Genomic DNA, 11,454 nt, shown 5'->3' with positions numbered 1-11,454 from the left:
ACACTCAGAAAAAAGCTTAGTCCAACCAACGACGTACTTTTCGCACTTGCCTTAAAAAAATTATCGTAAAAACTCAAAAAATAATTTGTGTTGCATCAAAACACTTGGTGAAAAGAAACCTTTTTGTGCATTACGTTGGCCAAGTTTTGTTTCTGTAAGGAAAATTCAAAAGCGTGTTCAGGTTTCTTACCCAAGAAATGTCTGATCGTGAGTCGACTCGAAGAGGAAAAACTTATCACAGGATGAGGTTACAATGAAATTTGCGTCAAAGAAACCGCCCAACTGATGCCTATTCTCTTTTATTAATTAAAACTGAGTACAATTTATTTGTTGAGTTGATTAAATCAATACTAAACCCATTATTGACGGAAGTAATCAAAACTAAAAATGTAAACGAAAGAAACTTAGTTGTAGATGGATTCTTGAAAAGAAAGAGTATTTTTTCAGCAGAGGATATAGTCCTCTCTACTTCTGTCTGAGCGAATTTTTTCTTTCCAAGACCAAAAAGAAGTCAGGCGGATAGAAAACGGAGCAAGGCGAATTAAAAAGGAAAAGCATAACTCGAAAGATGACGCGAATTTCGGCGGAGTGTCCTCTCACTCATGTCCCCCTATTATGACGCCTTGATTTTTTTACTATATTGTCAGTTACTACATCTTCCAAAGTTTGTTTTCCCCCTGAGTTGTGTGCAGTTTGTACGCTTTCAGGACCCAAAGTTCAGCTCAATTATGTACTGGTCAGCGTACAGCCTTGTTCCTATTATGGCGGCAGTTCTCGTTCGAGGGAACCTTACAAGTATCTGTCTTTTTAACCTTCCGATTTTAAGAAGAAGGTACTGGTTTCGTTCTTGCGTCGAGAGTAACAAAGCAGCTACTTTTAAGGCTGATCCATTTCGGAAATTTTTGAAAACAGTTCGCTTTTCCTCCTCTTTGGCCATGAGCTCTCTCGATTTGAGTGGAATTTTCCCCCCGATTGTAACGCCATTTGGAGACAACGAAGGAGTGAACCATAACAAGTTAAAATATAATTTCAGCAAGTGGAACGAGATACCATTCAGTGGTAAGAGGGTGTTTTCCTTAATAAGTAGAGATAAGGAGCTTTAAAATCTCTGAAAATTAAGGTTTCTCATGTGAGAAAAAATTGTAAAAACAAAATTATCCGAGGCCAATTTAGATCGCACGCGAAGCTCTTTTCTGATCTCATAAGAAAGATAAGTTCTCGACCTTATATTTGTTTTGATTTTCTTATATTGATTAATGAGGTTGATTAAGCTCATTCCCTCACAGCAGTTTAAAACATGACGCAGAGTTTGTCAAACTTCCGGAGACGATTTTGTTAAGACTCTTATTTACTAAACGAGTTGTCCGTAGTTAACAATTAGGTGGCTTTACTTAAAACACTTCACACACTTTAGTTTGATCAAGCTCATGGAGAAGTTTCATGTCCTTCTGAGGCGGTGAACCTCAAATGTTAACTCTTTATGGCGAGTTCTTATTACTTTGCTCTTAAAGTAGTGTTATAGTTATGAGGTGAATTGATCAAATGCATTAGTCACTGACCAAGTAACTAAGACCAATTGTAATCCTGTAACAAATCATGGCTTTTGCCAATTCACTGGATGTTTTATGTTTATAATGAATGTAAAACTGTTTTGGCAGCATATAAAACCAGTTAACCAAACTATTAGATTTTGAAAAAAATGTAAAATTTCTGTTACTAAAAATGAAAATGAAATTATTGAACAAGAAAGGCTAAACTTTCTCTTATTAATTAACAATATGCTTTTAGGGGTTTGCCCAAGTGTTCAGTCAAATGAGCACCCAAGCACTCATTAAAATTTTGTCTCAGATGGAAGGCACTTATTGGAAGGAGGGTATTAACTGCAGGGGGAAAAAATTAAAAATTTGTCACACTGAATGGTACCTTTGTTGAAAATAAATTTTCAAATACTCTTAAAATATATCATTATTGATATGAACATGTGGAGGTGTCAATAACTTGAAATGACTTTGTGAAAAAGAAACTGTCTCCCACATGTCTGATGCTGGTTCATTTAAAGTCAACACGATTAGAAGAAAGATAGCTATAGACATGGGTTTTCTCTTTATACTTATTACCAGAGAAACTGACAAGGAGAGGAGGGCTACTTTCTTTCTAGAAAGACATAACTTATTTTGGTGAAAATGATCATTGATAGTGTGTACAGTAGCACTTTTAGTTGTATGAATTAGGTTAGGTATACATCCAAACATCTATTCTGTATTAAAACTAGGAGGATGAAATTGATGATTACTCTTGAATGGAAAGTGCTCAAGAAACATTTGCATCCATGAAAAGCTAATCTGCCAACAGTTTGCAGGTGTGCCAAATTGTGAGTCTTAGTATAAAGGTATCTTTTTATGAGATTCCAATTATCTCAGGAGTAAAACCGAGATGTGGTCTTTAATCTGGCTTCAGTTTCATTGAACATCTTATGCGACAGTTAAAACTCAATGACTTTATACTTTTTACTTGTGCCAGTACACGCACAGCTGCTGGATTGATTAATTTTTCATTACATAAACAATTAATTCTTCCACTAATATTACATTTGGATTTTTAGTTTTTTTAGTAGCATATATATTTTGATAATTTGACTGTCTAGAAAAAATTTTTATGGATAGTACAAATTTAAGAAAGTCTGTACTAAATCAGAATAAGTACTGTTTCGTAAGTCAAAGAACAAATAGGTGACGTACCCAAGCAAGTAAACAGGATACTACACAGCACACAGCAAACAATTGCACTTTGGTACATATCAGTGAAGTCTTCAACAGCCCTTAAACAAAAGTGAGGTAGAAATGAAATGAAGGAAACAGCTTTCTAAAGTCATCTCAGTATAAAGTTAATGTGATAAAATTCAGATATCTGTAGGCACTTTTCGCAGCTGAAAACTTACCAATTATTGTAGTTTTCATTTTAGCACTTTAACACGCTCAGCATATATTTTGCTTTGTTAAAATTCTTGTCTATTTTCAACATCCAGTGAAATGGCCACTTTTTGTCATATAGAGATTTAAAATTGTGGATTGTTTCTTCAGCTACATGTGGTGACCTCTAGTGATTCACATTTAAGTTTTAGTGCAAAGCTTTTTGAATTATATGAAAATTTGTTTCACATAACTTTTCAATTATGCCAGAAAGGTACTGTTTGAAGTGGCTCAACAATTTGGCCACATCACCAATTTATTGTACTACTAAATTGGTCATTTCCTCAAAGACACGTCAATAAACATGTCTGTAGACTTGGTGTCTCAACTGCAGTCTTTGTGTCTTATCTTCTTGGGCACAGCACTTAGCACTATACGCTGTTTCTTGCCATAGATATATGCATATAGAAAACTAGTCTTTTTTCACACCAAACAAATAAAGAAGAGCATTTGGAGGCCTTTGGAAATTAGAATTCTGTATTAAGAGTTAAATGCTCTTTATGAGATATATTATGTGTAAACGTAACATGTAATATATATATATCAGGTCCATTAGAATTGATGCACCCAAATAGACCTGCTAATGTTTGGTGGATTCTCCAGTCTGCAATGATAAGTACAGAGAATGTTGTAAGGACTAAGTTCTTTAAAGGTGCAAAATCAACTTACATACATGTTTACTAGAAATTTCTTTAACTTTTCAGGTTGCTGTTTGAAAAATTAAAAAAATTTACCGACAGATATCAGAACTTCAATCTCAACACCATGATAAGAATGCATGTTATCTTAATCTCTGGTTGAAATATTTAGCACGTTGTGTGGTAATGTATGGAAGTACATTTGATATTCTTCAAGTTGTATTTGCCAATTTTAATGCAGTGGTTACCTTTGTAGGAAAATTATTAACTGTATTTTCTCCCATTACAATTTTTTTTCTGAAAATTTAGTACTGTGTCTATCCTAGAAAACATCCTAGGGAACTGCACCATCATCTTCTGAAATAAAACCATCACTTTTTTATATTATAATTTGAGAAAATTTTCATTACATCATTACTAAAAAGTTGCCCACGTAATTATTAACCCATGTTCCTAACATTATGCCAAAAGTTGCAGTTGATCACTTGCTGTTAAAGCAGTTGTTGTTGTATACTTGACTTGTCAACTTCTTTTAGTTAAAGGAGTTAGATGGTAATTCCTAGGGAATTACCATTTTTTGGAGAACCTGATGATGTGAAAATATGTCCAAAAATTTAAAGCTGTTCTAAATCTTTAAGGTTGTCTTTAAGAGTTTGCACATAACAGTCATTAGTGCTTTTCCTTCCTCAAAAGAGGCTTTCTCTAATTTACTACAAATTTGTGTTATTTTCTTCTTCATTTTAAATTTTAAAATATATTTCAATGGAGGCTGCATCAAATTTTTTTTGCTGGGTTTGAGAAATTGGTTAACAGTGTAAGTTTAAATTAAATGGGATTTTTAAACTGCAGGAACCCTGCATGGTCAAGTTGTAAAAGATGGAAGGGATATTGTAAGTGTCAGCTATCACTATATGAGGGTGTTATTAATTGCTTCTGAATTTGAGACAATTCACTTTCAGTCACTCAGTCTGGTATTGTGTTGTTTCTTTTATTTGTTCTGTGATTTGCTTCAGAATTTGGATTGTAGTCTTCAAACAGCTTCCTGACATGAGACTCAATCAAATGTATTTTTTCACTTAGTGATTCAGATATTACTGATTTCACACTGTTCAAAACAGCTATCCATAGTAGTAAGGTTCAAGTTTTAACTGATATTGAATTCTTTATTAGTCAAGAAGTGTAGATATTGGCCATTTTGTTTCATTTGGCTGCTTATGGAGCTGATCTGCATATTGGTATGTAAATGTACAAATAAAGTAATATGAAAGTGGCTAACATCCATCCATCTTACCACATGGTAAGTCTTTGACAAATATTTTCTCTATACCCAGTGTAGGGTATTGAAAAACATACGTCAGTTACAAAAAGATCAAGGCCAACAGAAGAGATTTATTTACAAATTATTTTATTTCATGTGTTAGTTTAAAGTAGGTTTTTATGCTATACTGGCACAGTGTAAAGAATATCATCCTTTTAACTGCCAGACAGTAGTCAATAGTGATGAAAAGCCGATTTTCAGTCATGATGGGAATTACTGACACTATATTGAAATATACAGTTTCTGATTCTTTATGATCAAAATACCTCTACAGCACTATGCTTGTACTCTGAAAGTTTTTAAGTGCTCCCTCTTAAATTTAAGACCCTACTATGAGACAAGGGCTAATTGTTTAAGTGGCAGTGCATTCCATTTATGTGACCCAACATTTTTTGAGCACTTTACCTTGGCAACTGCCAATAGTGCCCAATATTTGCTGACAAGCAAACCTTGATGATCATGAAATTACAAATTTAAGTCATCAGCCTTAAATTTTTAATTTTCCTGTAGATGTTGTATATGTCTCTATTTTTACCTCACATAGGCATGCTTATATGTTATTATGTTGTTAATGATTACGCATTTGTAGATGGATGTTAAATAAAAGCAAGGTTCTATGGTCATTAATTAAAGTGTGATAAGAACATCTTAACTGAAAATTGTGACTGAATAAATGAATGAATATTATTTATGTGGGTAAGTCCTCCACCAAATAAAGACTCTCTACAGGAACTAAAACATATATTTGCTAGAAATATCTTATACTAAAAAGTTCAGTGTTATTCCTTTCCCCCTACAAATCCTCTCTTTCTCCCCCTTCCCCCCCCCCCCCTTTTTTTGGATGGGAAGACATGCTTTATTCCTCCCACATCCCTCATCTTAACAGTGAACAAATATTTTTCAACTAGTGTGCAAGAAAAGCACAATTCCTAGTGTGGCATATCCAATAACTGACTTTGAGCCCCTGACTGACTGATTAACCATATGGAAATTTGACTACCCACAAGAAGTGCCCTAATAAGTAAATATTGAAAAAATAATTGTTCTTGCATATTATTTTAACAACAAAAACAGAAATCACTTACAGCAATTATAGTATTATTTTGCTAAATGAAGAGCATTGAGGGGTGGTTTTAGGAGCATGTGAAGGCAGAAAACATAAAAACATCAAGGTCAAAAACTCTAGCCCTGAGTACCAAACATTCTTGTTTTAAGATACTACAAAACCTTGAGAAAATATTTGAAGTTAATTTTACTTCTTTTTCATTGGAGATCCAGCTATTAATTGTTCTGTAATCACCTTATGATGGGAAAAGATTCTTGTGGGATTGATGTCATTAAATGGTTTTGTGTTGCAGGGTATGTTGTTCAAGGATCCAATGGTGAATATGCATATATGAGAGCTGAAGAAAAGATTGGTTTAGTTCATAAAGTGAGAGAACTAGCACCCAAAGGCAAACTTATTTTGGCAGGATCAGGTTGTGAAGGTAACAGAGATAGGAAGCAAAACTTAACAATAAGACTTAAAGCAGTCAATCCTAAACTTAGCTTGTGGAAAAAAAACATGTTCACTTTGACCTTCTGGCATCCCATAAGAAAACCTGTGCAGATAGGAAATTTTGCTAACGAGGAACCATTATCTGTGAGAACAGTTACAAAAACTGGAAAAGTAGTAAGCAAATTTCTACACTTGCAATTTGTGCTTCCTGTTATTAAATCACACTTCAGGCAGTTTTGGGAGGTTTCAGAGAGTGACACCTTTATGCTACAAGCAAGCTCCTCTGCTTAAATTTCTGTATTGTGCTTTTGTTTTAGACAAATAAGAGACTATTGATTTTACAGTCTGCACTGAAACTCATAAAGTTTAATTTTAGTTTTGGTTAGTTACTCCTTCACTTGTACTGCTGGTTGGGGGTATCTCTGGTATCTCTTTGATCATTTTTGGTCTCTACGCATTTTTCCAATAAAGCTACAAGGGATACCATAGAGATGACAAATAAAATGGCTGAGGCAGGTGCTGATGCAGCACTTGTTGTGACACCTTGTTTCTATAAGAGTGGTATGACTGCAGAAGCTCTTGAGAAACACTTCACTAAGGTAAAGCATTGATATTAAAGTGAACTAAATTGTATTGACAAGAATTTTCCCAAATTATATTTCTGAGTAGAGGTGAATTCTGGCGGTTGAGCAAAGGCATCTGTTCCCATTTACAGATCTGTTGGCACAGCCAACCAGTTTTAGTTCTGGCTGTTTCCATACTTGATTATGATTAAGTTATTAATAAGAACTGAAAATGGATTCTAACATGATTTTTTGATATATCTGATTTTTTGATATATCTGATTTGAAAAAGATTATGTCAACTGCTTTTTTTTTTGTCACAAGATCACTTGTAGTTCTAAAACCATTGCAAAACGATTTAATACATAAATTGATACTACTATTTAATGACAGTTCACTTAGAATTTGAATGACTTGAAAAAAGTCAGATTAAGATCTCAATAAGGGAAACTTTCCAGACTCTTTATTTTATTTCTTAATTATTGTTGAACAATCAAATGACATTACATGAACAATTTTATTTCCCAGGTCGCAGACAGTTCACCAATACCAGTTATACTGTACAGTGTGCCAGCAAACACAGGAATTGACTTACCCGCCGAATGCATTATTAAGTTATCATCTCACCCAAACATTATTGCTCTAAAGGACAGTGGAGGAGATGTATGTAAGAGCGCACTGAAATTAGGGATGAAAGAGAGTCCCTCTTTACCCCCTTTCCACCGAAAAAAAATTGTCAGGCGTCGCTGGCTAATTTAAAAACGCAACCAGAAATGGCAACTGATACAAAAATGTCCAATGAAACTGTTATTCCACAATTTAAGCTTCTTAGAAATATTTTAAAGTGCGTTTTCGCGTAATATGTTATTTGCCTTAATGCACTCGCATAGCTCCTGCTTACGTTTACTCGACTCAGCCCATTCAAATTTAAAATTTAAAATCCTTTTGGAGCAACTTCAGAATACCCGGCCACTCATTTACATGTCACTGAATAAGAATAGCGTCTATTGGGTTATGCTTCGATCTTCGGGGCTAAAACAAAATAAGTTGTCGCAATGCTCAATGTGTATTCGTTGCACGAAAATTGTTCCTTTCCTTAAAGAATGTCAGATTTTTCTAACTGAATAAGTTAAAACAAGTGGTTTAACTTTCAAACGAGTGTAAATAACTCACCTTTCAACTCTGACATTTGTTTGACAACATTATTTTCACAGCCTTGCTTTATAAGATCAACTTTGTGCGAAAGCACAGGCCTTTTGAGCGCGCGTGATTTCTTGGTGCGAAACTTGCACTCGTCGTTGGTGGTTGCGCACGCCTGCTTTTTCCCGCCCTTTACCATTCTCTTCTTCAGAGCGCCTCACCGTCACGCAAAGTTTTAGCAAAGAACAATCTCATTCAACAGTCACGCCTGAGTCCTGCTTCCGGGCTTGTTACTAGTGATTATTTGAGTTCAAAACAAACAAAGCCAGGTTAAGGGAAAGTTAAGACTTCATTAGTATTTGATTTAATTTCCACTGTTATGTTGCTTAATTGTTGAAATGTTTTGAAATTTCCCGATCATATGACGGGCAGGTTGCAGAACGGAGAGGGGACTGAAATGACTTGTTGTAACCTAAGTAGTGTTTACTTGACTAATATTCTTTAAATTATGATTTATTTATCGTTTTATTTTCCCTTTTTTCTTCTTCTAGATCACCAAGATTGGTTACGTGATCCACAAGACTGCTGGAAACAATTTTCAAGTATTGGCTGGATCAGCCAGCTTTCTTTTGGCTTCCTATTGTCTTGGTAAGCCAGTTCTTTTTATTAACACCAGAAAAAGAGTTGTTGTAATTCTGGGTCTGGCAGATAACTTGGCAAATGAACGAACAAGTGTGTCAAACTTGAAATGTTTTGAAAGCAAATATTTGATAAAAGTGGCTGTGTTACCTTTGTTGGGACCCATTGGGTTGATGCGTGTTTTTGGTTTGCAACAAACGTTTTCCATATATATTTTAAGGTGCCGTTGGAGGCGTGTGTGCTCTCGCAAACGTTTTGGGAAGAGAAGTTTGCAAGCTACATGAAATGCACAAACATGGAAAAATGGAAGAAGCTAAGCTTCTGCAGCACAAACTAATTCTCCCAAACACAGCGGTATGAGAAAATATTTTGAGTACTTTTTGTTCGTATGTGTTCCTGACTCGTGTAGCTCCGTTCTGTTTACTAATCCTGTTAACCCTCTAACTCACACGAGTGACCAAGACAAAATTCTACTGACAATATCGATACAATATCAAGCAGAAAAGTGATGTGAATAAATAATGGTAATTGAACTGAGTGGAGTGCAATTTGGGCTGAAATTATACGCGTGATTTGAATCACAAGTATGATTTTAGACCAAAATTGCACGACACGAGGTTCCGTTACCACTTTATTACATCCATTTTGAAATTGCCCAAATACAGGACTTGGTCAATTCAAATATTTTACTGATGCAGTACTGAGCCGGTTTGAAATTAAATTCATTAATTTTTTTTTTTTTTGGGGGGGGGGGAATAGGCGTTTTGTAAATAAAAGTTGCAAAATTTGCCACATGATACTCTTTTTCTTTCATTTTCTTGCAATTTGATTGATTACTTTAAAAAAGCCTTGAAATCTGATTGGTTGTTTTGTTTTTAGTGTAGCCTCATTGGCTGGAAAAAAGATGCGATTTAAGGCAAAAAATGTTGCGATTCGTGAATAAATCGCACCAATCAGAGCCAATCAGATTACAGGGACCACTAGTGATTTCAAAATGGGTATAATAAAGAAAAATATTATTAAATGATTATTAGTTGATCTAATACCAAATTCTCCGAACTAACATTATAAGAATTGTATGGTTGATAGTAACGAGAATTACTAATGAGATCTAGAGATCCATTACTACATTGTGTGTCATCGCTTGGCATGGTTAACCAAAAGTTTATAAGATTTATAGTCCTTGACAACATAACTCGATTTTTTTTCTTCTACCACCACATTAGTCTATGGCATTTTGACCTTGTGGAAGGAATAAAGATAATGTCTAGTATTTCATCTTTTCTCATTTTTTCAGGTAACCAAGACATATGGTGTTCCAGGACTGAAGAAATCCATGGAGTTTTTTGGCCTCTACGGAGGACCCACGAGATCTCCGCTCCTACCTCTGAAAGAGTCTCAAGAAGCTGAACTAAGAGACATTTTCAAACTGTTTGGAGGATACCAAGCATAGAGAAGAATTTATTAACCTTCAAACCCCTAAGAGTGATTAGCATCTTATTTCTCCTTACACTATCAATGTTGAATCAAAAATTAAGGCAATGAGAACAAGGAAAATGATCACCCACTAGTGAAGCTCTTGATTTTTGAACAAATTTTCCATGTCAGTGCCATAGGAAATGTAAGGAGAACAGTGTGGAGGATATGGATACCTATCCTAGGGTTTTAGGGTCGAAGAAAATTTCCCTACACTGAATATAAATGAATCTTAATGGTAGTCAGTTTATTTTTATAAGTATTGAGACCTGTAATAGAGAAATTCGGCTGAACCCTTTTACATGGGGAAATTTGACAAAGTGAAATAATATATTTTTAAAAGTGAGGTGCTTTCATGATTAAGATAGTATAGTCGACGTTGACTTCGATGACGTTATGGCTTCCGCTACAAATAATCTCTTTGCTACAATTTGCACAGCTTGCCTAACAGAAGTATTCTTTGGGTTTGTGAGGGGATTGAAGGCGTGTGGGTATAGCCTGCGAGAGGTTTTCGTTCTTAGCGCTGTGGCACGAGCGTTTCTTCACCGGCGAGAATGTTTTAGGCTTTAAGCAAATCAAGTAAGTGACAGAGGACAGCGGTGACACTGGTGCCAGACCCTTCGCAGACCTACAGCTACCTCGCTCGGCTCATAGCCTCAAATTTTCTTGCGGGCGAAGAATTTCTCGTGTGTCAGCCTTCAGGGCCTTCTCGCAAGGTACGTTTCGACCAAAATTTGAGCACCGGAACAGCTTTAGTGTAGCGTACTTGAAGGCAATCTTATTTTCATGATTGGCATGTAATCGTAGCTACATAGCTACGATATTTAGCGAAACTAGACATAAGTTCACCAGCGTGACCTCAGTCGCTAATATGGGTAAAATCTTGGCATGGTAGCAACACGATTTTCACACTAATTATTTTAATTGTATTTTCCATAAGCATGTGAAAAACTCCTGGAAAGTATTCCAAAAGCTTGTGTTAAGTGTCATCCCTTTCACACACTGTTTCCACGCGGTCTTCACTTAGATATTGAAGGAGACAAATGGAAAACTTGCACTCACATATGCGTGAATCTCACATTGACGGCGGTTTGTAAGTGGACCTACCTCTAATGTAAACTCAGGCCTTCTATGGAGTGCATGAGTAAAAACGGGAAAGTGAATGTAACAGAAATTATGATTAAGGGAAATAAAACCATCGAAGTTGTATTGA

At 35.3% G+C, this 11,454-nt stretch overlaps 2 protein-coding genes across 2 annotated transcripts in view; one reads left to right on the top strand and one right to left on the bottom strand.

Annotated features, from left to right (window-relative positions):
- Positions 1-3,153, bottom strand: part of LOC113687102 (fibroblast growth factor 2) — a 20,429-nt gene extending 17,276 nt beyond the window's left edge. The window contains exons 1-2 of the mRNA XM_089195159.1: positions 2,939-3,153; positions 2,739-2,818 (exon numbers count right to left, since the gene is read on the bottom strand). Coding sequence (XP_089051285.1) covers positions 2,739-2,818; positions 2,939-2,957 — 99 coding nt within the window. The 5' untranslated portion in view covers positions 2,958-3,153. The remainder of the gene's footprint in view (positions 1-2,738; positions 2,819-2,938) is intronic.
- On the top strand, positions 730-11,454 carry LOC113686876 (4-hydroxy-2-oxoglutarate aldolase, mitochondrial). Its single transcript, XM_027204592.2, has 7 exons — positions 730-1,059; positions 6,284-6,412; positions 6,895-7,022; positions 7,515-7,649; positions 8,678-8,774; positions 8,986-9,119; positions 10,063-11,454. The coding sequence occupies exons 1-7, from the start codon at positions 762-764 to the stop codon at positions 10,216-10,218; spliced, it is 1,077 nt and encodes a 358-aa protein (XP_027060393.2). The 5' UTR covers positions 730-761; the 3' UTR covers positions 10,219-11,454.

This window comes from Pocillopora damicornis, chromosome 2, assembly GCF_964200805.1.
Source record: "Pocillopora damicornis chromosome 2, jaPocDami1.2, whole genome shotgun sequence".
Lineage (NCBI taxonomy): Eukaryota > Metazoa > Cnidaria > Anthozoa > Scleractinia > Pocilloporidae > Pocillopora > Pocillopora damicornis.
Note: the sequence above shows the minus strand (reverse complement) of the source record. Positions and strands in the feature narration are given on the sequence as shown.

Bases quoted from the DNA above. Each gene is read 5' to 3' on its own strand.
- LOC113686876 (XM_027204592.2), top strand. From the start codon at position 762: ATGGCGGCAGTTCTCGTTCGAGGGAACCTTACAAGTATCTGTCTTTTT. The intron at 1,060-6,283 runs GTAAGAGGGTGT...TTTGTGTTGCAG, and splicing joins GAACGAGATACCATTCAGTG to GGTATGTTGTTCAAGGATCC. The intron at 7,023-7,514 runs GTAAAGCATTGA...TTTATTTCCCAG, and splicing joins TTGAGAAACACTTCACTAAG to GTCGCAGACAGTTCACCAAT.